This window comes from Lagenorhynchus albirostris, chromosome 9 (assembly GCF_949774975.1).
Source record: "Lagenorhynchus albirostris chromosome 9, mLagAlb1.1, whole genome shotgun sequence".
Classification (NCBI taxonomy): Eukaryota; Metazoa; Chordata; class Mammalia; order Artiodactyla; family Delphinidae; genus Lagenorhynchus; species Lagenorhynchus albirostris.
Genome location: NC_083103.1, coordinates 90,213,708 through 90,238,596, shown reverse-complemented (window position 1 = coordinate 90,238,596; position 24,889 = coordinate 90,213,708). Strand labels below are relative to the sequence as shown.

At 38.6% G+C, this 24,889-nt stretch overlaps 1 protein-coding gene across 2 annotated transcripts in view; it reads left to right on the top strand.

The window, feature by feature from the left end:
• The window catches only part of ZW10 (zw10 kinetochore protein), a 32,292-nt gene extending 16,593 nt beyond the window's left edge, over nucleotides 1-15,699 (top strand). Inside the window, exons 8-16 of one of the 2 annotated variants that reach the window (XM_060160415.1) lie at nucleotides 1,236-1,399; nucleotides 2,305-2,487; nucleotides 5,189-5,427; nucleotides 7,465-7,536; nucleotides 9,592-9,641; nucleotides 10,599-10,729; nucleotides 11,285-11,416; nucleotides 12,189-12,391; nucleotides 15,097-15,699. In XM_060160415.1, the coding sequence (XP_060016398.1) occupies nucleotides 1,236-1,399; nucleotides 2,305-2,487; nucleotides 5,189-5,427; nucleotides 7,465-7,536; nucleotides 9,592-9,641; nucleotides 10,599-10,729; nucleotides 11,285-11,416; nucleotides 12,189-12,391; nucleotides 15,097-15,217 (1,295 nt within the window). In that variant the 3' untranslated portion in view covers nucleotides 15,218-15,699. Of the gene's footprint in view, nucleotides 1-1,235; nucleotides 1,400-2,304; nucleotides 2,488-5,188; nucleotides 5,428-7,464; nucleotides 7,537-9,591; nucleotides 9,762-10,598; nucleotides 10,730-11,284; nucleotides 11,417-12,188; nucleotides 12,392-15,096 lie in introns of both variants that reach the window. The other variant, XM_060160414.1, reaches the window with a different exon arrangement.
• Nucleotides 15,700-24,889: the final 9,190 nt, after the last annotated feature.

Sequence of the window (24,889 nt, the reverse complement as noted above, 5' to 3'; positions counted from 1 at the left end):
AGGTGTGTTTATAAGAAATACTAGAAGTGATATACATGCCTGATGTGAGCACTGCCGTACACATAATAGCTTATATGATGTGATGGTTAAAGTGAGGCATAGTCTTTTCAAAGCAACAAAACTGTGTTTAACAGAAAAGTATTTTACGCTACTTCCTCTTTTTTTTTTTTAGTTTAAAATTTTAATTCAAAAAACATACAGAGGTCCCATGTACTCTTCACCCAGTTTTCCCCAATGTTAGCATCTTGTGTAACCATAGTATAGTATCAGAACCAGGAAATGGACTTTGTTATGATTCACAGAGCTTATTCAGATTTCTCCAGTTTTACTTGCACTCATTTGTATGTGTGAATAGTTCTGTGCAATTTTGTTACATGTGTAGATTCATGTAACTACCACCACAATCAAGATATAGAACTGTTCTATCACCACAAGGCTCCCTTGTGCTACCCATTATAACCACACACCCTGCTTCCATTTTTAAACTTAATTTGAAATTGCTTAAAATTGAAAAAAAATTGAGTTCGTCAGTCACACCAGCCCCATTTCAAGTGCTCAGTAGCAAAATGTGGCTGGTTGCTATCATATCGGACAGTGCAGGCCTAGACTTCAGATATTGTAAGATATCTCAAGGCTCCGAGGTAATATGGTCACTTTCTTTTAAGGTTCTTATATATTGTTTAGTTAATTAATGGTATGTTCTAAATATAACTCCCTCAAAATGTGTTAGAAAAAGCCACCCTAAAATATACCATGGAAGAGACACTGAAGTATTGTGTTTGGAAGGCTAGATATTATGCTATAATGTAAGGTGTTTATTGATATTTTACTTAGGATAAACACTCAGATCCTTTGCAGAGATGAAAGAAATATATTTATTATTGGAGAACTTGTTATTCTAAACTAGTTTCAATGTGGTATGCAGAACTTCTGAGTGCTTCATATAATCACATCTGTAGATTAGCAGTAGATGATTATAATGTAGGTGGCTTAATACCTTATTGTTATAGAGAACAGGCAGTCATACAGTGCAGATGATTCATTTGAGCAGTGAAAATAAAATAATAATTGTGTCATGCTTTTCCCATGTAGTCTGTTGAGAGAGCTATAGAATTATTCGTGCTGTTTTCTTCCCTGTCATCTTAAAATTAAAGAATTCTAGAAAACTAGGGAATTTGAGAATATGTCCAGACTGTGAAGAGTTTCTTGTTTAAAACTTTTTCTTTTGAATTCAGATTCGCCTCTTGTTGCTGATGTAGAAAATGAGAAAACATGCAAGATCGTATTGGCTGAGATGCTTGGTGACATGATCTGGGAGGATTTGTCCGAGTGCCTCATTAAAAATTGTTTGGTTTATTCTATCCCAACAAATAGCAGCAAGTTACAGCAGTATGAGGAGGTAAGAGCAGAGGTGTCACAGAGGGTTTGAAGAGACCGTAGGTTCCTGTTGGCGTCACTTGTTTACCTTGGAGATCTTTTGTTCTTTACTGACATCTTTAAGAAAATTATTCATGAAGTGTGGAGGCAAATTCCCTCTGACTTCATGTCTCTTCAGGCTTCCTACCTTTTGATTGGGTGGGGAAGTATGTTTCGTTATTAAGTATGTTTTCTTTAGTAAGATACTTTTGAAAAACAATTGTTTTTCTATTGGTGTCAGCTATAGTAGCTACTATGTGACGCTTTACTTTTCGGCTTCTTTTTAGTGTTTCCTCAAACACTACAGTAAGCACAGTAGTCCCCCTTTATCTCTGGGGCTACGTTCCAGTTCCCCCAGCGAAGGCCTGAACCTGTGGATAGTACTGAACCACATATGTCCTATGTTTTTTCCTATACTAATGGGCAGGTAGTGTATATAGCATGGATATGCTGGACAAAAGGATGATTCCTATCCTGGGCAAGACAGAGCAGGACGGCGCAATATTTCATCATGCTACTCAGAACAGCACACAGTTTAAAACTTAGGAATTGTTTGTTTCTAGAATTTTCCATTTAATATTTTCAGACCATGGTTGACTGTGGGTAACTGAAGCCGAGGATAAGGGGGGACTTACTATTTATTTAAAAATGTTTGCACCTTTACTAAGCAGAGTCAAAAACTTCTAATGAAGATGCTCTTCCTAATGAATTTAAGGCTAGAAAAAATGAATAATATTTTTATACCTAGTAACTGATGGTCTTTTCTAAAACTTAAATGACCAGCTGGTCCTTGTTCTTTCCTATACATTGGATTTGAAATTTTAATATTGGAAAGGAACATATGTATTTGATTCTTTTACTTTTTTTTCTCTTGCGTTTCTTTCTCAGATCATACAGTCCACTGAAGAATTTGAAAATGCCTTAAAGGAGATGAGGTTTCTAAAAGGAAATACTACAGATTTGCTGAAATATGCCCGTAACATCAATTCTCATTTTGCTAACAAGAAGTGTCAGGATGTGATTGTGGCAGCTAGAAACCTAATGACCTCTGAAATTCACAACACTGTGAAGGTATTGGGGGTTACAGGGTGTTACCTTGTATTAGGAAGCAGCTCATTTTTGAGATGATTATGATAGAGTGGAAGAGCACTGACAGTTGCTGAGCTCATTGAGGCGAGTTATTAATCTTCTTAAACATTAGTTTTCTCATCTTTAAAGGGGTCCTAATTCCTACGTCTTTTATAGGGTATTGTGGGGTCCAGATGAGATAATGCACATAAAAGCATTGTATACATTTAAAAAGTCTACGTGAATGTAATAGATTACTGTTGTTGAAATCAGAGAGTATATCAACCTATAGAGTTTTCTCAACTTTATCACTTGAATTTTTAGTACACAGTTTCGTGACAGGTATTGTTATATCCAGAGATTATATCCTGTTGTGAAATGTTGACTTTATTGCTTACGCTAATAGAGGTGCTAGTTTTGAAGTTAATAAAAACAAACAAAAAGATGTGATCTTTGTATAGTATAAACAATTTTACCTGTAAAATCCGTGGACAAATTAATTTGCATTGAGGGTAATTTACTCCTTTGACCTTAAATAATTCTGTGTATTTTTTTAACATCTTACATATATAAAATAGTATTTGACAAATGTAAGGTGTTACTTAGATTAAAAGAAGACATACACTAAAGTAATCCCTTAATAGAAAATTCCTCAGCCATTTATCTGTTATCGCTGAGAGGACTGCGCTCTTCCTCCCTCTGTCCTTTCTGTCATCCCCCGTTTTCCTGGGGCTAGGTACCCTGTTATAGTGTCCACTTCAGTAAAATATTAAATTAGCCATTTGAGGTGCACAGATCTTAGCACATTTTGATGTAATCTTGGGTGGTTAAGGGAGCCGAAATGCACTCAGTACCGGGAACTGGGCTGCAGGTGTTTTTCACATGAATATCACTTATGTCACTCTTGTGCACAGAATCCAGTGGCTTCCCATCTCATTCAGAGAAAGACCCAGTAGCCTTGCAGTGGCCTGCACGGCCTCCTGTGAACTGTCCCCTTGTTGCCTCTCTGACTCCATCTCCTGTTGCATTCCTCTTCAGTCACTCTGCTCATTTGCCAGGCCGACTCGGCTGCAGGACTTTTGAACCTCTTTTTCCCTCTGCTTGGGATATTACCACAGATGTGCTCCCTTTCCTGACCACTCTTTTAAGATTGTGACTTCCCGCTATCTCCTGTACTCTTTCCTTGCTTTATTTTTCTTCATACCACTTATTATCATTAAATAGTCTATATGAATTATTTATTGTTTTTCCCCTCTAGAAAATAAGCTCTATGAGGGCAGGGTTGGTTTTTCTTTTTCCTGTTTGTTTTGTTCTTTACTGTTTGGTTTACTGTTGTATCTGTAGCATCAAGAAAATACCTGGTGCATACTACTATGTACTTAGTAAATATTTGGTAAATGAATTAATATATATCCCATTAACTCTGTTATAACTCCTTGTTATAAATAGGATTGTTACTGGATCACTTTGTGGCTCTGGGCTAAATCTTTTAACCTTGTTGGACCTCATTTTCCTCTTCTGTAATATGACAGAATTGAACTAGATAATCTCTGAACTCCCTATTCAACTAGTTCTGACATTTTATAAGACTGCATTTTCCCCCCAAGTACCCAAATCCTAATGATGTAGCTTCCTCTAGATCAGAGTTTCTCAGCAGTGCCACTGTTGACATTTGCGGCCAGATAATTCTTTGCTCTGGGGGCCTGTCCTGTAGGATGTTTAGTAGCATCCCTAATCTCTACCCACTAGATGCCAGTAGCACCTCTCCCAGTTGTGATGTTTGTATTCTCCTTTAAATGTCATTAACAGCCCTATGAAGTAGACATTATTATACCATTTTACAGATGGCAAGTCTCATGACTTAAACATTTTTATTAGAATTGGAGCTTCTTCTGTCAGAAATTTTCCATAGAGGTCCAGTATGTGCAGAGCAGAGCTGCTCTTCTTGCAGTAGGAACCTGCTGCTTCCACCTGCTTAATCTCTCCTTTTATTGGTCCCTGAGGCATCTTCGAGAAGCAAGGTTTGAAAACCATTATTGTAGTGCAGTTTCTTCATATTACAATGAGAAAATTGAGTTCAAGAGAGGTTAAATGACTTTGTTAAAAGTTAGGGTAGAAAATATCACTGATGTTTCCAAACTAGAAGCCTAGTGTTCTTTCCTTTAGTCTTGACCAAGTCTGGGAATTTTCATTCTGTATAAATGTTAGGGAAGCTTTTTTGGTTTTTGTTTGGAATTTTGTTTTTAAGAGCAGTATAAGCTAGCCTGAATGTGTTGTTTCTTTGAGTAAGCCAACACGTGTTTCTGGTGGGAAATAATTTGTTTAATGACAGTGGAACACAAGTCATACTGGTGTGTGTTAATCTAATAGTCTCATCTGAGAAAGAGGATTTTTGAAGGTCCTTTCATTTACCTAAAATCTTAGGCCAGTTTCACAGCTTTGCTGTTTCCACCAAGAGTGAGAGTGCACAGAAGAACTAGAAGAATGGCACAGTAAAGGGATTGCTTATTTCCTATGACGTGCTTTCACCCAAGATTGAGTAGTCATTAAAGTACTGCCATGTTTACTCAAATCTTTTAATTATTCTGTAGATCCACAGCTTAATCATCATGGAAGCAACTGGTATCTTATTCCTCACTGTATGCTTGCATTTGGATTATTCTGAGGACAGTGCATTTTCTTTGTTTCTGTATTTGACCCTTAGATCACTCCTGCTTCTAAGATAAGCGTGCCAGATTTACCTAGTCCTGCTGAGGGTGACAAACTACAAGTACAGAAAGTGTCCACAACTCAGTACAACGAAGTGATGAATTTAGAGCCTGAAAATACGTTGGACCAACATTCCTTTTCTTTGCCCACATGCCGCATCAGTGAATCTGTGAAGAAATTAATGGAACTCGCCTATCAGACTTTACTGGAGGCAACAACTAGCAGTGATCAATGGTACGAGTTCTGAGTCCTCTGGAAATGGCAATGACTTGGTTAAATGTATATCTAAACTAGACATTTATTAAGAAAATTAACTGGAATTCTTTGGGTTTTCTTATCTTATTAGTTAATATTTTTTTCCCTTGAGAAAAGTATAGTACACACATATGTATTAACAATTAACTTTTATTTACAATAACATACAATCTTACAACAAGGTATGAGCAATAAAAGCATTGTATGGATAGACAAATGGGTTTGACATTAAAAATTGTTAATCACTTTTTAACAAAAAGCCCTTTAATTTTTGTTTACTTTTAACTTTATTTGACTTCAGTGATATTACATGAGAAAGTGCTTGTGAAGAACTTAGACTGCTACCTGGGAAATAATTGATACTCAGATGTTTATCAGTATTGGTGGTGGTGGTCTTAGTGATAGTTGTACCATCTGTTTCAGCATGCTCTGGCCCTTTAGCTTAACGTCCATTTTACCTTTTGAAATCTAGGCCCTAATTAATTTACATTTTAAATGTTAATTTTAAAGCAATAATAGTTTATTGGGTACCCAAAGGTAGAAGGAAAAGAATGGAATGCACCAAAGTTCTGATTTCTCCCTTTCAAGAAGCTTTCTCCTAATCAATATTGTATTCAAGGTACCCAAACTCAATCCATATACTTGCACATTTGTACCGAATCTCTTTTTGTTTAGTAGGCTCTTCCCATACTCCTAAACTTTATAAATTGAGGAGAAAATGGTGGCCAGTAGCTCAAATTGATTATAGAGCAGATTTTAAAAAGCCTCTTTAATTTGAATCTGTGTGTAGTAGTATTTTTACTTTTCATCCTCATATAGAAAACAGTTTCAGTTAGGGCTTGACTTAAATTGTGTCTTCCGATGGGCTTCTGGAGTTTCAGTTTTTATCTCCATGTACAAACTAACCCCTTTATTTCATTCTGCTCTAGAAAGAACATGTTCACTAAGATACTTCCTTGACTTGAATGAATCATTATATTCACAAGTCCATCCAGTTTTAAATCTAAGTAGGAAGAAAAATACATGTAAAAGGAATTATGCACTCCTTTGGCAGAATAATATAGGAGTGACTGTTTCATTACATGGCATTCACCTGAAACGTACCAGACCAGAAGTTAGGGATGCAAGGCAATTTTTCCTAAGAGAATACCAAACAATATTCTTGTATACTGAATGTCTATGGACATTCTTCCCACCAAAAAAATAGTTTCAACAGGATAAACAAAAACACAACTACATTACAACAACTCACTTTTCCTATTATCAAACTTCAAACAGCAACACATGAAATAATCTAGTCCGGTATCATAGTAATCAAGTTGTAACAGTGTTTCGGGGTATAGTGATCATGACTAATTTTTAAAAGTTATTTGTGGAATTCCTGTGATGTATTCAAGGTACATAATTTAAAATATTCTTATGTAGAAGTAAGCTACACAAACCTTATATTTGCTCTTCCTAAGTGCTTTTTAATAATGATCTTTGGTGTTCTAAGACCAGATTTAAAGGGCAAGAAAATTTGAGGTTGGATTCTGTCCTAGAAATGTTGATTCATCTCCTTGCATTGGGGTGAGAAGGAGGGAAGGTAGAGGCTGAAAGGCAGGCTGGTTCCGACAGCACCAGTGAGTGCCTTTATTGATACCTTGCCCTTTGCACAGTGTGTCAGTGAGGAGGTGACATTTGCTCGAGGCTTAGCTCCATTTGTCACTGAAGGGGTACTCTGGGTACTGGCAGAACACAAACTGACAAATGGAAAAGAGGCTTTGGGTTGAATGCTGCTATTCTTAATATTATTAATGGGTCCAGGTTTTTAGACCTGTAGTCTATTTAGTGAATAACCGCTGAGAATCTATGCCATCTAGAGGAATGGTGTTCTCAGCAGTGACCAAGGCATCTGTTCTCTCCAGCTGCAGTTTTTGCTTCTGACTCTCCCTTCAGGTGCACTGAGTTTGAATTTTTTTTCTCATTGCCAATATATCCTTCTGCATTTCTGTTGAAACTGTGTTTTCCTTTTAGTGCTGTTCAACTTTTCTACTCAGTGAGGAATATCTTCCATTTGTTCCATGATGTTGTACCAACATATCACAAGTATGTGCCACTGTGTCTGACTTCTGTGTAATATTGTAGGTCTAAAATGTTTGTGAGTCAGGTTAAAACCAGTAATTTTTTATTCCCACCAAAGATAATTGGTTACTAAAATTCACAATGAAATGCAGTAAACATTTACATTACATGTTTAAAGGACATGGGTCATTTATTAATAAATTAATAAGGGTACTATAATCTTGCAGTATAGTAGGTGACACAGATTTAAAGACTCAAAAGGACTTTACCCTGTTACTGATGGTAGGTGCTTGCAGAACTGCCTCACTTTATTTGGTTACAAAACGAAAGGTCATCCATGACTCCATATTGCTATCCAGTAAACATCCCACATTTTCCCTTGGCATTCATAGCTTTGCAGACTGAATACCACAAGAGATTGCTATTTAACTGTCGATCAGCCGCTCTTAGCAATCTTAAGCTGTATTTACCTAATGTCTTGGTTTTTTAAGGTTTCTCTTAATATTAATCTCAGAAGTTACTCATAACTTTAAGTCTCCAGGAGTTCTCTCTGTTATCCAAATTAAGTGTTTTGGATACCTTTTACAAATGTTTTAAATAAATATGTCAACAAAGCTATTCCTTAGTCAAGGACTCTGGTTTCAAAGAAAAAAATCAGTTTATTGTTTGTAGTACTTTTTAGTTCAGATTGAGATGTTTTTAAGTAGGGCCAGTTATTGTTTTTATTCTAAAAGACAGCTTATTTATTGTAAACATTATTTTTATTTGTATTCTCTTTGCTGTGGCTTAAAACTTTTATTTCACTTTCTACTTAGGTAAAGGAAAAAAAACATCTTCGGGTCAGTTAATAGCCACGTCCTTGGGGATTCAGAGACAGTTGGCTTAGGGGTTTTCATGCTTAGAAACATTTTTCACACTGGTGTGGAGTTAGATTTGCCTCTTTTTCAGCATTGTATAATCTGGGAACTTTATGCTAGACCAGTGGTTTATAAACTTCAGTGTGTATCAGAATCACCAGGAAACCTTGTTAAACTACAGATGCTGGGTCCCATGCCTGAGGTGTCTGATCAGTAGGGCTGGGGTAAAGCCTAGAATTTTTAACAGATTTCCAGGTGATGCTGATGTTGCTTGTCAGGGGACCACACTTTGAGAACCACCGTTCTAGATTAGCGTTCACAGCTTTGGCAGTAGTTTAGACTCTTTTATGGACCTTGAAGAATATATATGCTTAGGCCCTACCCCTAGAGATTTTTGATTTATAGGTATGGTTTAAGATTAAACATATCTCTGTTTTTTAAAGCCCTACAATGATTCTGATGTGTAGCCCAAAGTGAGGACAACTGTCTGAAGATTGTTAGTTTCCAATTTTATATATTCTAGCCTGACATTGAATCAGCAAACTAGGAAGTATTAATTGAATGGCTGCTAGTGGATATGTAGCAGAGGTATAAGACAAGATCTCTTCCCAAGCTGGGTAGGTAGACCAATATGTGCAGAAGAATTAGAGCAGTGATTTTCAATCTTTTATGAAAATTTAAAATCACATGGGAAGATTTTAAAACATATAAATGGCCTGGCTTCACTCAGAGGTTGTGATTTAATTTGTTTGGGGTGAAGTCTAAGCGTCTCTATATTAAAATTTCTCAGGTGACCCTAATCTGTAGCCAGCTTTGAAAACTAGTGAATTAGAAAATAGTTGAGTGCTTCATTGTACAAATGAAATGGGGATTTGGAGAAAGGGGAAGCAAACATTTCCACAGACTTATCAGTGTTAGATTTCAAGGGAATTATTACGTACAGCTATGCCAGGTTTCTAGTATAAAGAGTTGACACAGGTAACATCTTGATTCCCTTGTTGTTTTTTGTTAATCACTAGGATAGTTTTAAAGGATAAGGTCCCATGCAGGCAGAACAACCTCAGTGACTGAGTGGGCGTGCTGAGGTTATGCCTTGTTAGGTACAGCATTTATACAGTAGACAATGATTAACACCTAGAAATACATTAAAAGAGTAACTTCATCAACCCCAACTTCAATAACAGGAGATTTCTTTCTTTTCCTACGCTTCCTCCTGACCTAGGGAGAACCTTCAAAAACTGCCCCAGTTGGCTGCCATTCACCTCAACAACTGTATGTATATCGCTCACCACTTGCTGACCCTCGGGCATCAGTTCAGATTGCGTCTTGCCCCCATTCTGTGTGATGGCACTACTACTTTTGTGGATCTTGTACCTGGCTTCAGGAGACTTGGTAACTGATGCTTTAAATTTAGGAAGCATATTGATAATGCAGCTTATCAGACTAGTATCTTTGTAATTTACGAATGCAGCAGTTAGAAATTAGGTGGTGGTCCTGAGCTGTATTGGAAAGTGGGAGGGCATTTAATTTGCAGGTGTTCCCAGTTACTTAGTTTTAAAAAGTGAATGCAGTCTTTTGAAAGCATTACTTTTTCATGACGTGATTTCATGGTACATTAGTGTTCCAGACTGCATTTCTGGTGTGCAGTGAATTCACCAAATCAGAGTTATGTCAGTAGAGTGACACATACTAAGATGTAGTGTGACAATTCTGTTAACATTGTTGGTAAGAGCTCACTAATGACAGTGCTTATTCTTTTGCAAAACCTCAAACTAGCTCCCTTCTCTTCTACCTCCTTTAGCTTTACTTCTGATTATTAAAAATCAAAAGAAATGTGGGGTAAGTCAATAATGATAGCCTAAGAAAAGCAGAGAATCTATATGATTTGCTTAGCTTTTCAATTCCTGACTTTTCCCTTAGGTGGTATAGATATATCAGAAAAATAAGCAGTTACTTCTACTGTACAAGCAGTTTTTCTTATCTGACTCTGGACAAACTGTTGGAAAAGACTTACTATCCTGAGGGTGGGCTTGGAGGGACCGGCTAATGTATTAGCAGTGATGTTTCTAGTAACCTTAGGGCAACCTTATGATGTTATCTAACAAGTAGTTGTTTTCAAATAGGCAGAATCAGATATTCAGTTCATGCTTGTCTCTCCTCTTCCACCCTGGTTTTGCATTGTGTAATTGAACAACTTTTAGAATTCTTTATTCTCTTTTCTTATTATAGGGACAGAGTGTTTTTTGGCCCAAATGCGGGCACAGAAAGGAGAACTTCTGGAAAGATTATCAAGTGCTAGAAACTTTTCAAACATGGACGATGAGGACAATTACTCTGCAGCAAGTAAAGCAGTCCGACAGGTGGGGGCTGTTGTTCCCTCTGGAATTTGTACTCTTCCTTTAGATGCTCCCCCACCTTGTTTTTTAAGCAGCAAAGAGTATGTAACAGGTAGCTCAGTTCATTCCCCAGAACTCCCATTGGAAAATGTGGCTACCTTTTACAGTCTTGTATACGATCTTTCCCTTCCCCTACCCCACCAAGTCAACAGGAAGCTATCTTCCCATCAAGCCACTAGTGATGGGAATAATAAGTCTGTCATAGCAAGTATTTAACCCATGAACTTAGGTTTGGGAAATTTGAAATACTAGCTTTCATCTCAGAAAAATGCCTCTCTCTCCTAAGTGACTTATCTTTTTACTAGTTTTCCCATCCTCAGAATAAGTCAGTTTTTCATCTAGCAGAGATATCACTAGGGTGAAATATTCAAGAAGCACATGTTCTTGATTACTTTACCTCACCGTCATATAACACTTCTTCTCACACACACACACACACACACACAATAAATGTAAATCTAGAAAAATGTGAGTTGTAACAATCTCTCTTCCATGTAAATATCTGTATTCTTCTGACAGGTACTGCACCAACTAAAGAGACTTGGAATTGTGTGGCAGGATGTCCTGCCAGTGAACATATATTGCAAGGCTATGGGGACTTTACTCAGTACAACAATTTCTGAGATCATTGGCAGAATCACTGCCCTAGAGGTAAGGGCCATTAGATGCCTCACCAGACTTGAGATGCAGTTCTTGTTCCAGATTGTCACTTTCCTAAGGAAGTGATGTTGAAGTCTCATCTTTAGTCAACACAGATGGTAGAAGAAATTGTTCATGTGTCATGTCTAACTCATTATACTGTTATTTTTTTCACTTTTATCTTAATTCTGTTTTGCTGGAGACTTGCTAATCTCTATCTTTCATACCTGTATAAGAAAGCAGGGTTATGCTGCTTCTCCATCTAGCATCTGTGTAAATTATGAATGAGGAAGTTGGAAATGGGGCAGTGCTCCCAAAATGTAAAGTGTGAAGTCATATATACTTAACATGTGCGTGAACTAAATAATTTAGTAAAGTGAAATGCAGCCTTGTGCAGGTACCACTTTACCAACACACGTGTGATCCTACAGGAAAGTTGCCTGGACTCTGCCAGCTGATACCTCTAAAGTACAGATTGGCTAAACCCTTGTGATAACACTCCCTGCTTTGCAGCAAACTGCACCACATTCTATTGGAGAAATGGATTTTTTCATGCAGGCAAACTAAATTACCGACAATCTGTTGAAACATATTTTGTGTCATTCTAGCTTTAGGAGTATTGTCAGAACTGATGAAATCTAGTGTCTAGTAAGGTGTGCTAAATTGGTTGGAAAACATCTTGCTGTGGCTGACCCCCTGAATAGTATACACCAAAGGTCTGCTTTTTACTTACTGCTAAGCTGGCCCAATTCTGTTCTGTTGTGTTCCCTTTGTGCAAAATCAGGACATCTCTACTGAAGATGGTGATAGATTGTATTCCTTATGCAAAACAGTGATGGATGAAGGACCTCAAGTATTTGCACCTCTGTCTGAAGAAAACAAGAACAAGAAGTATCAAGAAGAGGTTCCGGTCTACGTGCCAAAATGGATGCCATTCAAAGAATTGATGATAATGTTACAAGCCAGCCTGCAAGAAATTGGGGATCGGTGGGTAAAATGCTTCTATAGGATTTATATATCTCTTCACAGCTCTAAAAGAGTATTAGTGCCATTGAGAGCAGTGCTTCTCTCTGTTTCTTAATATTACTCAGGAAAGTTTCATATTGAGTAGCAGTAGGTGGGGCCTTTGCATGGTCTATCATAGTGTGGATCTCATGACCATTTTCTCATATTTGATAGCGTAAAGACTTCTTGTTTCTATTATTTTGGTCTTGAGCATGTTGTTTTGTCATGCTGTACGTGTGATCTTGTACTTCTTGCACTTACAAGGAGTACAACCATCTGACACCTGGATGGAAATTCTTGCCCATTTTAATCAACAGTGGATGCATTTTAAGATTGGCTTTGATATGTTAACAGAGAAGTGACTTTTATCTGTAAGAATATTCAGCATCAAACCATTGTTTGATTGACCAGCAGTTTTTCTACAGGGAGTAAAGTAGTTTTAGAGATTCAGCACCACACACGTAGAAAGGATTCATATTTTCTTAAATATAGTAGATGATGTTTTCTCTCAATACCATCAGTTAATGTTGCTGTGCTCTGTAATTGTATGCTATGTCGCATCATACTGAGTGTGTGAAGGTCATTAATACTATGCAAAAACTGGATAGATGTGGGCTAGTTATACATCCTTGGACGCTTTTATTATTGTCTTGGTATATTTTTAACAAGCATGCATACCTTGTATAGGGAACTCACTGAGTAGGCATTAAGGTCCATATCCATCCCTATAGCTACTTGTCTATCTACTTTGGCTTGGTTTATTATAGATGCCCAATTACATTAGACTAGTTGTCCTAGATGTGTCTGAGTTGTTCCCAGCAAATACTATCCATTCTAAAACAAGGTAAATGAGATTTTTTTGCTTGAAAAAAAAAATCACATCAAAATACCTCTAACTACATTTAGTATAAAATTTGATTTATTCATTTGTTATTTACAAGTCCTTAGTGAGTTATGTCTTCAGGTAAGACTCCAGAGGGCAGCAGATAAGAATTTTTCTTTCGGCTGTTAAAGGGCCTTCTTGCAACCCAAGAATGATCGTTAATTCTTCGTTATGAGAAAAATTACAATACTGATATGTCTCAGCTTCTTTTCTTCTGCCTAGGAAGATTTTTTTTCGTCCTAGAGATTTCAGTAAATATAAGGATAATAACTAATTGAGAAAATTTTTTTACCAAGGAAACTATCTCCAGTTGTGTAGTTTAAACATTTAAAAATTATAAAATATACATGTGAAAGAGTACAGTATATATAACATATATTCACAGTTTAAAGAAAGAGTGAAATAAATGTTCATGTACCTATTGCTCAGCTTAAAAATATTACCACTACCTTTGAAGACCCTTATGTACCCTTTTCCAAATCGTCCTTGCCAGAGGGGTAACCACTATCTTGAATTTTGTGTTATTTATCTCCTTGCTTTTCTTTATAGTTTTACCACATTTGCACATATCCCTAAATGGAGTCTTCTATAACTTGCTTCTTTTGTTCAGAAAATTCTTTCGTGAAGGTATCTGTAGCTGCAGTTCATTTTCACTGCTGTATCATATTCCATTATATAAATATTTCATAGTTTTTTAAAAAACTGAGTTATAATTAACATACAATATTATATTAGTTTCAGGTGTACAACATAGTGATTTGATATTTTTATACATTATGAAAAGATCACAGCAGTAAGATCAGTTACCATCCATCACCAAACTTGTTACAATATTATTGACTATATTCCTCATGTGTATGTTACATCCCTGCCTGTGACTTATTTATTTTATAGATGCACATTTCATGGTTTATCCTGTTGCTTCACATTTTCACCAGTATTTGGTATTATCAGACTTTAAAATTTTTGCTAGTCTAGTTGCTATGAAATGGTAGCTCGTTGTCATTTTAATTTGTATTTCCCTAAATTCTAATGACATTGAGCATCTTTTTAGTGATCATTTTTCTTCTATTGTAAAATGCCTGTTTACATTTTTTTTATATTGGGACTCTGTGTGTTTTTCTTTTTGAAGTATAGTTGATGCACAATATTATTAAGTTACAGGTATACAATATAGTGATTCACAATTTTTCAAGGTTATACTCTCTTTATAGTTGTTATTGGCTATATTTCCTGTTGTACAATATAGCCTTGAGGCTTATTTTATACATAATAGTTTGTACCTCTTAGTCCCCTACCTCTAAATTCCCCCTCCCCGCTTCCGTCTCCCCACTGGTAACCACTGGTTTGTTCTCTGTAGCTCTGAGCTATTCATATTTTTTACCCTTTATTCTACGGGGTTGTTTGTGATTTCATATGTATTTTTTATACTTATCCTTTGTCAGTTAAAATGTGTTGCCTGTGGTTCACTTTTTAAAGTAGTTACAGATCCCATTACTCTGTATAACCATGTGAGGATGTGGTCATAATTGTCAAGTTCAAACGGGCTTAGTGAGTATAGAATGAGGGAGAACAGTTTTATCTTCCTAACTTGGTCTCTTTGTCTGTCTATGCTGTTACCAAAATGCAGCCAAGAAGTAGAAGATGTCAAAGATACTGACTGGTAGATTCGTAAAGAAGGGGAAGAATGCCAGAATTTGTTTTATTTCCATTTTAAACAAATACACTCTTGGGATCAAATATGCAGTTTAAAAATCTGGCTTATACTTAATAGGAAATAGAAATTGTGTTTTTCATTTTGCAGGTGGGCAGATGGAAAAGGGCCCTTGGCAGCTGCGTTCTCTTCCAGCGAAGTAAAAGCTTTAATTCGTGCCTTGTTCCAGAACACAGAAAGAAGAGCAGCTGCCCTTGCCAAGATTAAATAGCTCCATCTTCCTGAGAAAGCCATTTCTTGAGCAGGTGGATTCCTTTCTTGGCGTAATTAGTCTTTAAAGACTTCTTGGAATCACCCGTTGGTTTTGGTGAACTGATATATCATGGAAGTTTGATTTCACCTAAGAACGCCTTACCTCCTGGCCTGTATGAGGCTTTGTTGAAGAACTGGTTGTTAGGATCAGATGTCAAATGAAGCACCTCAATTTGTTGACTTTTTAGCCACCCTCCCTTAATAAGAAACTGTAGGGTGACATTGTTTCATGTTGCTTCCAGGGCCCTCTGGGAACTGTGTCCATTGAAAATATAAGCCCTGGCCTTGGATCAAGGAATCCAGGTCATTCCAAGAGTCAGGATAAAGAATTTGTGAGAGATGGGAGATATATTTTGGAGGGCAAGGGAACCATAAATTGGTCTTGCAGGAATTAGGAAGACTTCCTTCAATATTTCTTTCCAATAAATAATGCTTTTCAGAGTTAAGGGTGAGTGTCTTTAATAACATGGGAACTTCGACAAAAGAGACCATCAAGTTTTCCTATCTTTCATGCCATTCTTTTTATCAACATTTATGATCCTCACAGAGGACTCAATGACTTACCGTCTTTCTTCATGACACTATTTGATAATTTAACATTTCTTTCAGTATAAAGTTTTGGCACTTTTTGCTATTTCTACTAAATTATATATTTTTTCTGGCTGAGCCACGTGGCTTGCAGGATCTTAGTTCTCCTACCAGGGATTGAACCCGGGCCCTCAGCAGTGAAAGCAAGGAGTCCTAACCACTGGACTGCCAGGGAATTCCCGGACTAAATTCTATTTTATTGGTTGGATTTTTTTTTTTTTGTCTTCTCAAATTCCACTGTTTCTGTACCTTATCAAATGGCAAAGCTTTAAAATTTCAGTGTTCCTTTGGTATGTATGTGCCATGAGATGCTAACTCTGGGTTTGGTAGCCTAATCTTTTATTTGGTGGATGTGGGTAATCCTTCAGCTCAACTTTCTGTGTTTTTAACTCTTTGCAGCCATTGGAGGTTTATATTCTATTAAAATTATTCTCAGTAGGACTCTGGATTGTCTCTCTTCACCCTGAAATGTGGAATTCCGCTTGTGAAAAGAGGTAAAGAGTGCGATCGATCTTTGTGTGCCTTGGAGGAGATGCTGTCTGGAGGATGTTTTCAGTACAGTGGGCCTGCTTCCTTAGGCTTCAACCCCTGATCCCTGGCACACATTCTACCTTCACCTTCTTGTTCTTAGTTTGAGCTCAGCCCCTACATTCTGGTTGCTTAGTTTTTCTTTTACCAAGTTAGGGGTCATAGAAGAAAGAATTAGAAAGAAGATTGGTTTCTTTTTATAAGAGAACTCAGCTGTGGTTAGTGACAACCTATCTGTCTATACTCAGCATATCCTACTATGAGAACGCACAGAAAAAAGACTTGCCTGAACCAACTTTAGTTTTTTGAGAACAAAGTAGTTGTCTTTCTTGAGAGGGGGAAGGGACTATTTGCACAGGTGAAGAAAATACCTGTTTTGGAAAATCCACACCATTTCAGCTAGCATTCTTTTTTCAGCAATTGAGGGGATGGGGAACTAAGAACAGAACTGAACTAAATGCCTTGCAGGACTGTTGCACACATAGCGTATTTCTTTTGTTCATAGAAGCTATTCCTGTTGCTTGACAGGTAGAGCAATTGGGGGGTGGGATCTCTTGTAACTGGAAAGCACACTCCTCTCTCCTTCCCTTCCTTCCCCCATTAGCACAGAAAACTGCATCATAGTTCTTCTGAGGCCCTGTAGACTCCATCCCTCGGGACTCCTTCCTCTGATGAATAGTTTGTATGTCATGGCACACAGAGTGGGCAGACTCCATCCTCTTCCCTGGCCAAGGCAATTGACAGCTGGTGGTTAAGTGGATATTCGTTCTGGTTAGGGACGAGCCATCTGGCTTAGCAACATGGGAGTTGGGTCTGGCAGCTCTTACAGGGACCTTGAAGGTACCTATTCAGATAGGGAACCTGAGATGGACCGGGAGGGGAGCCTGCTTCCTCTAGAAAGAGCGTGCGGATTATGTGAGTAAGGGAAACTTACGAGGCTTGACTCATTCAGTGGATCTGTAGGCCAACGGAAAGAAACCTCTTCCCAAATTACACCCAGAACTATACAAATGACTGGGAAATGAAATTCCAGAAAGGGTCCCCAAGATATTAGTAAAAAGGAAAGTTTTTGTTAAAAAGAACCTAAATCCCTTAGGTGACTTAATAGTGGCTGCTGTTACATTGTGGATCCTGAATTGTTGGAGACCCATTCGTGGTCAGTTTTGCACTGGATTTCTCTCTGAAATGGGGATCCTCCAGATGGCATCTTTCCTCAGGCCTGGGAGCAGCACAAGGCATCTAGGCCTAGTCTGTGGAAATGGAAGCAGGGAGCCTGTCCATTTTACCCTGGGCTTACATTCTGGCCTTGATCAGCCCAGGAGGGTCATCCAGGCTCTGCATGCATCTATATTATAAACGGTGACATATCACTGAACAATCACTTGTGAATAGATCAAACAGTATTTTCTTTGATTAATAACATTGTTAAAAAGGATACGGAGAATCCTCTTCCCATGCCTGCCAATACTCATGCTATCACTTAAGGCAACGCCTCCCAGCCTTTTGTGGGGTTTCATTCTGTTGTTTATTTGATTTCCGAAGATTATGTCTATCTTCTGAAAGTTCTGAGAGGTACACACACATCCTCTGGGGGTGTTTTTGTTATCAGAAAACTGGCCCAAAGGAGTAGTTTGCCCAAGCTCCACAGCTAGTTTGTGCCACGGAGAAATGAAGGCATGTATAGGAGTGACTTCTTAGTGAAGGAGGTAGCTGTAAATTCAGGAAGGAATAAGGCTTTTGGAAATTGCCTCCCATATAAAAAGTCTTGGCACAAAGTAGCCTTTTTAAATTGGGTTTTGATGCCCACGTTCTTCCTAATCATGGAACTGATTTTGAACATTGGTTTTGTGATAACTTCCTCCTAAAAATAGGCATTTAGCTAAAGCCTAAAGTTTCCTGAAAGTTACAAAGCCCCAATTTTGAGAAGTTTTTCAATTATACGGTTTAGACAGAAATTCCTCTCCTTGTCATGAGGAGTTTGGTTGAGAAGTTTGTGATGTCACGTGACATAACTGGAGCTAGGCTTAGATGTCTCAAAGCCATGTTATGAAATCTCTGCCTCAAGTCTGGAGAGGAGGGCAATGATTCTGAGGAGCTATGTATAAGTTCTGCACTCCTCAGCAATCGGGTGCCCCAGATTTCTTGCGTAGTGCGAGAGAGCGAGGCGGGAGTGGATGGGTCTTAGCTACTCCTGCTGTTGAAGTAGGCACTAGTACCAGGGCCGAAGACACCTTCTCCCTCCCTTGTCTCAGCTTTGTAAGTCGTTCTAAAACTTCCTACGTTTATTCTACTTACATTTACTGGGTGCCAGGCATTGTTCCAGTCACTCACACCCCCCCCCAAAAAAAAACCCCACAAAAATTATTTTTCTCTGGTGATTTAAATTCTGGTGCTAAAGACAGATAATAAACATGAAGTAAGTAAATTAGATAGTATGTCTGAAGATTTTAAGTGTATGGAAAAAATAAACATAGGGTGATAAATCTGAACTCCTCTGGAATTCCAGGGCTGGAGGAAAGGGGAGTGAGCTGACATTCTGAATGGGATGGTCAGAGGACACCTCCTCGAGACAGTGGGTAAGCCATGTGGATGTCTGGGTGCAGACAACTCTGAGCAGAGAGACCAGCCCTTGCAAAGCGCTAAGGTGGGAGGAGTGTGTCTGGTGAAGGAATAGCAGAGAATGAGGGAGAGAGGAGGAGGAAAGGTGGTGAGAGATATAACAGGAGAGGAGGGGGCAAGATTGTGTAGGCCATTAGAAGGATTTTGGTTTTTTTTTACTCTGAGTCAGATGGGAAACTAGTAGCTTAGAAAAAAAAAAAAGGAAATGTATAAAAGAAGAGAAAATAGCGTGGTGAACCCCTAGGTACCCACCACCCATCTTCAGCAATTGTGGTCATACAGCCAATCTTGTTTCATCTGTGCCCCCCGGTCACCCCCACCCCATTGCTCCTGCAAACACACACTGAATTGTTGAAGCAAATGCCAGACAGCATATCATTTTAAACCCAGCGCTCATTCCTGTGAAAAGTGTGAATGTTGTTTCTTGCGAAGCTTTCTCTTTTTCCATCTCTCTTTCAGCTCCTGTCATCCCCCCTCTCCTCTGCCGGCAGGAGTTGTCCTCTAGCTGCCCGCCTCCCTCCCTTTTTCCCCAACCTCAGTTCCCCACTCAGGCTCAGCCTGTATCCACTCCACTCGCATCCCCTGAACACTGGGTATCAAATAACAAACATCTTAAATGCAGTTGACAGCTGACTCACTACCACTTCCCCTTTGCATCCTCCTTCCCTCTGCTCAGCCACTTGCTCCAGCTAGCCCAATCCCATGGTTTCTGGGTGTTCATCAGTTGCCCAGGGGGCTTCCCTGGTGGCGCAGTGGTTGAGAATCTGCCTGCCAATGCAGGGGACACGGGTTCGAGCCCTGGTCTGGGGGGATCCCACATGCCGCAGAGCAACTAGGTCCGTGAGCCACAACTACTGAGCCTGTGCGTCTGGAGCCTGTGCTCCGCAACAAGAGAGGCTGCGATAGTCAGAGGCCCGCGCACCGCGATGAAGAGTGGCCCCCGCTCGCTGCAACTAGAGAAAGCCCTCACACAGAAACGAAGACCCAACACAGCAAAAATAAATAAATTACTAAACTACTACCCCCAACATCTTCTTTAAAAAAAAAAAAGTTGCCCAGGAAAGGATTCCTCTTACTGATTGTTTCATCAGAAAGGATATCTCCTGCCCCCTTAGAATCAGATTCTCCTGGGTTCCTCTCACAGAGAATCCCAGTAGACATGGCGACCCAGCTCCAGCTATTGGGTGTTGGCTGGAGTCTGGGACTGCCTTGGTTTAAGGCAGAGCAACCGCCTTCCCTAAGGGGTGTCTGGGTGGAGTGGTGTCGGGAGTGGAGCAGCTGCTGGCTGGCTTCTGTTTCCCAACCCCACTCTCTGACTTTAGAAATGCTGCCTCAAAAGAATATTAATTATTTTCATGTGCATGAAGGGCTCCATTTATGCTTGATTACCATGCAGCATGATAAAAATTATGCATAGCATTAAGTATGTCAGGTTAACTTTGTTATAAATTTCACTTACTTTCCGTACTAAGTTCTGTTCCTAAATGCATACTCTAGTTTGTTTGCCATATCCATATCTACATTATTATTATTCAAAACTAAAAAATTAGGACTTCTTGTTCACCCTCTATCAATTTAGTAATCTTTTCTTTTGTAATATTAACTTTAATCGCATTGGTCTGAAGTAGCAGTAGGTCTTTTGCCCCCTTTTTGAAAACTGGGACACTTGCTCATCTCAAGGACTATGTAACTTGGATTTGTGATTACATCTGAAGTTTCTAAGTCCCATGAGATATAATTCCCCTGAGTGTAGAACTGTGAACTCATTTAAAATCCAGGTTTTCTTTTTCTATCTTTTCACCTATCTTAGCTTTCATTTTCCTCTCAAATGTTTGTTCCAGCCTTTCCGGGTGGAAGATAATTCTCCTTGATAGGAACAGGGAAGCAAAATAGTGTTTGAGTTGTTCAGTTCTCTTTGTGTCATTTTTTTTAACATCACATTGTCAACTTCGAGTATAGCCAAATCCTTTTTGTTCCTTTTCTTTCACTGACCATCCTCTTTCCCTGTGCCCCTAAATTCCTTGAGATCATGTTTTTCATAAACTTCATCATATTCTGGGCTTTGATCTTCCTGACACTATTTTTTCATGTCCAGGCCATTCTTATATTTTTGCTTATGAAGGGCCTGTTTTTGTTGAACCCATCACTTGTTTTCATTTGCAGCCACACTCCTGTTTTTTTAATTGTGTTGTCATATTTATTATATAGTCAGATTTTCAGTTTTTAAATACACCCCTCCTCTTTCATTTATAGTATGATGTCTTTTTTTTTTTTTTTTTTTTTTTGCGGTACGCGGGCCTCTCACTGTTGTGGCCTCTCCCGTTGCGGAGCACAGTCTCCGGACGTGCAGGCTCAGCAGCCATGGCTCACGGGTCCAGCCGCTCTGCGGCATGTGGGATCTTCCCGGACCGGGGCACGAACCCGTGTCCCCTGCATCAGCAGGCGGACTGTCAACCACTACGCCACCAGGGAAGCCCGTATAGTATGATGTCTTTTTATTTTTATTTTATTTATTAAGCTCTAGTTGATATACAATATTGTGTTTGTTTCAGGTGTACAGCTTCAGATTCTTTTCCATTATGGGTTATTATAAGATATTTAATTTAGTTCCCTGTGCTATACAGTAAATCCCTGTTGTTTATCTGTTTTACATATAGTGGTGTGTATCTATTAATCCCATACTCCTAATTTAATCCCTCCCCTTCCCTTTTCCTCTTTGGTAACCGTATGTTTGTTTTCTATGTCTGTGAGTTTGTTTCTGTTTTGTAAATAAGTTGATTTTATTATATTTTTAGATTCCACATATAAGTGCTAGATGATGTCTTTCTTTTAGAGTCTGTGGCCGTGAGATTATTTCTGGCATTTTTTGGTGCTCTTTGAAATATGCTTTCCTAAAGCCAGGGCTTGTGCCTAGGCCAAATCATTTCTTCCTCGCCTGTTGTGAAATTTGCAGTCATTCCCTAACTGATGTTTTGGATAAAAAGTTCCCCTCTTTGCTTCTTTGGCTTTCTGAAAAGTGATTATTAGCAAGGCAATTAAAAAACTCATGGGACATTCTGGTTTTTAGCAGAGTGGGACCTCTAGTAGACTTATGGAAAGCTGAAATCCCCTATATCCCTGTGTCATCTTCTTATTCATTAAAAAAAAATATCAGCCACCTCTTCCATCTGGCTGGGTGGTGCCATGGTGCATGCACGTGGAGTATTATTTCTAATTTTCTGTTTCTCTTTACTCCAAGTGCCTGGTTGTTCAGCATTCACTTTATTAACCTATGAGAATTGAACTTGGGATTCCCTGAGAACTCAATGAAATCTTTCTGGTTTTGTTTTTTGTTAATTTCTGCCCGCAAATCAGTAAGAAGCAAAGGGTAGCTCATTTAGAGGAGAAGCAGACCTATATGACAACTAATTTTTTTATAAAGTCATGGTCTCATTAAGAAAGTAATGTTATTCTTCCATGAAGCAAAAAGAGTAAAAACCTTTTTTGATTTGTACTGAAGTATATTTCCCCTTGGAGTTTGCTTCAGAGTATAAGAAAGGGGCTCCTGAGAAGCCCCTAATCTTGGTTCTCTGCTTTTTTGTTTTGCTTTTCTGGGAAAAGAGTAGTAGGAGCTATGGGTGAGTATGTGGGGATGAAAATGGAAGGGAAGGAAGAGCTCTGATCGTTTGGAGGATCTTTGTGGCAGCCAGCTGGTCGACCGAGACTTGGATAAGAGGAAGGGCAGAGGAGGCAGGGTTGGGGGGTGAAGAGCCAGCGTGGGCTGTGGAGTCACACAGACCTGGGATTCATATCCAAGTCCACAATTACTTAGTTCTGTGACATAATTTATGTAAAACACATAGCATAGGGCCTGGCACAGAGGAATGATCTGTGTTAACATGTTAACTCTAGTGTCTAGCGCTTCAAGCTCAGTGCACTCAATTTAGAGTTGAATTATGTACGTGGTTCTCTAACTAAATTGCAGCTTTTTGAGGGTAGGAATGGTGTCAAATGCTTTTCTTGGACAGAGTAAACTTAATCAATAATTATGGATTGGTTTGAATTCAGCCCCACACAATGTGTGACAATGTGGCCCAAATGAAGAGAGCAGTGGGGCATCTTTGTGGCGTGAGCTGGAGTGTCCTTGTAAGGAGCCCATGAGATCTCTAACATTGGAAATGTTTGATTTTGGTCCCAGGAGAGCTTCTTCTCTTGGCTGTGCGTGGATATTTGTATTTTTGTACATGTATAAAAGCCTGTTTGCTTAGAATTTATACCACCTGGAGATACAGTTCTTGTTATCAGGACTCTTCAGCACTAACTGAAGGCCTGACACTGTCCCTGAAACACTGCCAAACTCTGCAAGGCTTCTGAAACAGGAAGGAGCCAACCATCCCAGTGCACTTGGAATTTAGCATATTTGATTTACATTCTAATTCTCTGGAAGTTGGTCCTCAGCTGTGACAGGATAACTTTTATTTTTTTATTATTTTTTAAATTTAATTTTATTTATTTTTTTATACAGCAGGTTCTTATTAGTCATCAATTTTATACACATCAGTGTATACATGTCAATCCCAATCACCCAATTCATCACACACACACACACCCCCCCTGCCGCTTTCCCCGCTTGGTGTCCACACGTTTGTTCTCTACATCTGTGTCTCTGTTTCTGCCCTGCAAACTGGTTAATGTGTACCATTTTTCTACGTTCCACATATATGCGTTAATATACGATATTTGTTTTTCTCTTTCTGACTTACTTCACTCTGTATGACAGACTCTAGATCCAACCACGTCTCAACAAATGACCCATTTTCTTTCCTTTTTATAGCTGGGTAATATTCCACTGTATATATGTACCACATCTCCTTTATCCATTCGTCTCTCGATGGGCATTTAGGTTGCTTCCATGACATGGCTATTGCAAATAGTGCTGCAATGAACATTGGGGTGCATGTGTCTTTTTGAATTATGATTTTCTCTGGGTATATGCCCAGTAGTGGAATTGCTGGGTCGTATGGTAGTTCTATTTTTAGTTTTTTAAGTAACCTCCATACTCTTCTCCATAGTGGCTGTATCAATTTACATTCCCACCAACAGTGCAAGAGGGTTCCCTTTTCTCTGCGTGCTCTCCAGCATTTGCTGTTTGTAGATTTTCTGATGATGCCCATTCTAACTGGTATGAGCTGATACCTCATTGTAGTTTTGATTTGCATTTCTGTAATAATTAGTGATGTTGAGAAGCTTTTCATGTGCTTCTTGGTCATCTGTATGTCTTCTTTGGAGAAACATCTATTGAGGTCTTCTGCCCATGTTTTGATTAGGTTATTTGTTTTTTTAATATTGAGCTGCATGAGTTGCTTATATATTTTGGAGATTAATCCTTTGTCCGTTAATTCGTTTGCAAATATTTTCTCCCATTCTGAGGGCTGTCTTTTTGTCTTGTTTATGGTTTCCTTTGCTGTGCAAAAGCTTTGAAGTTTCATTAAGTCCCATTTGTTTATTTTTGTTTTTATTTTCATTACTCTCGGAGGTGGATCAAAAAAGATCTTGCTGTGATTTATGTCAAAGAGTGTTCTTTCTATGTTTTCCTCTAAGAATTTTATAGTGTCCAGTCTTACATTTAGGTCTTTAATCCATTTTAAGTTTATTTTTGTGTATGGTGTTAGGGAGTGTTCTAATTTCACTTTTTTACATGTAGCTGTCCAGTTTTCCTAGCACCACTTATTGAAGAGACTGTCTTTTCTCTGTTGTATATTCTTGCCTCCTTTGTCATTGATTAGTTGACCATAGGTGCGTGGGTTTATCTCTGGGCTTTCTATCTTGTTCCATTGATCTATGTTTCTGTTTTTGTGCCAGTACCATATTGTCTTGATTACTGTAGCTTTGTAGTATAGTCTGAAGTCAGGGACTC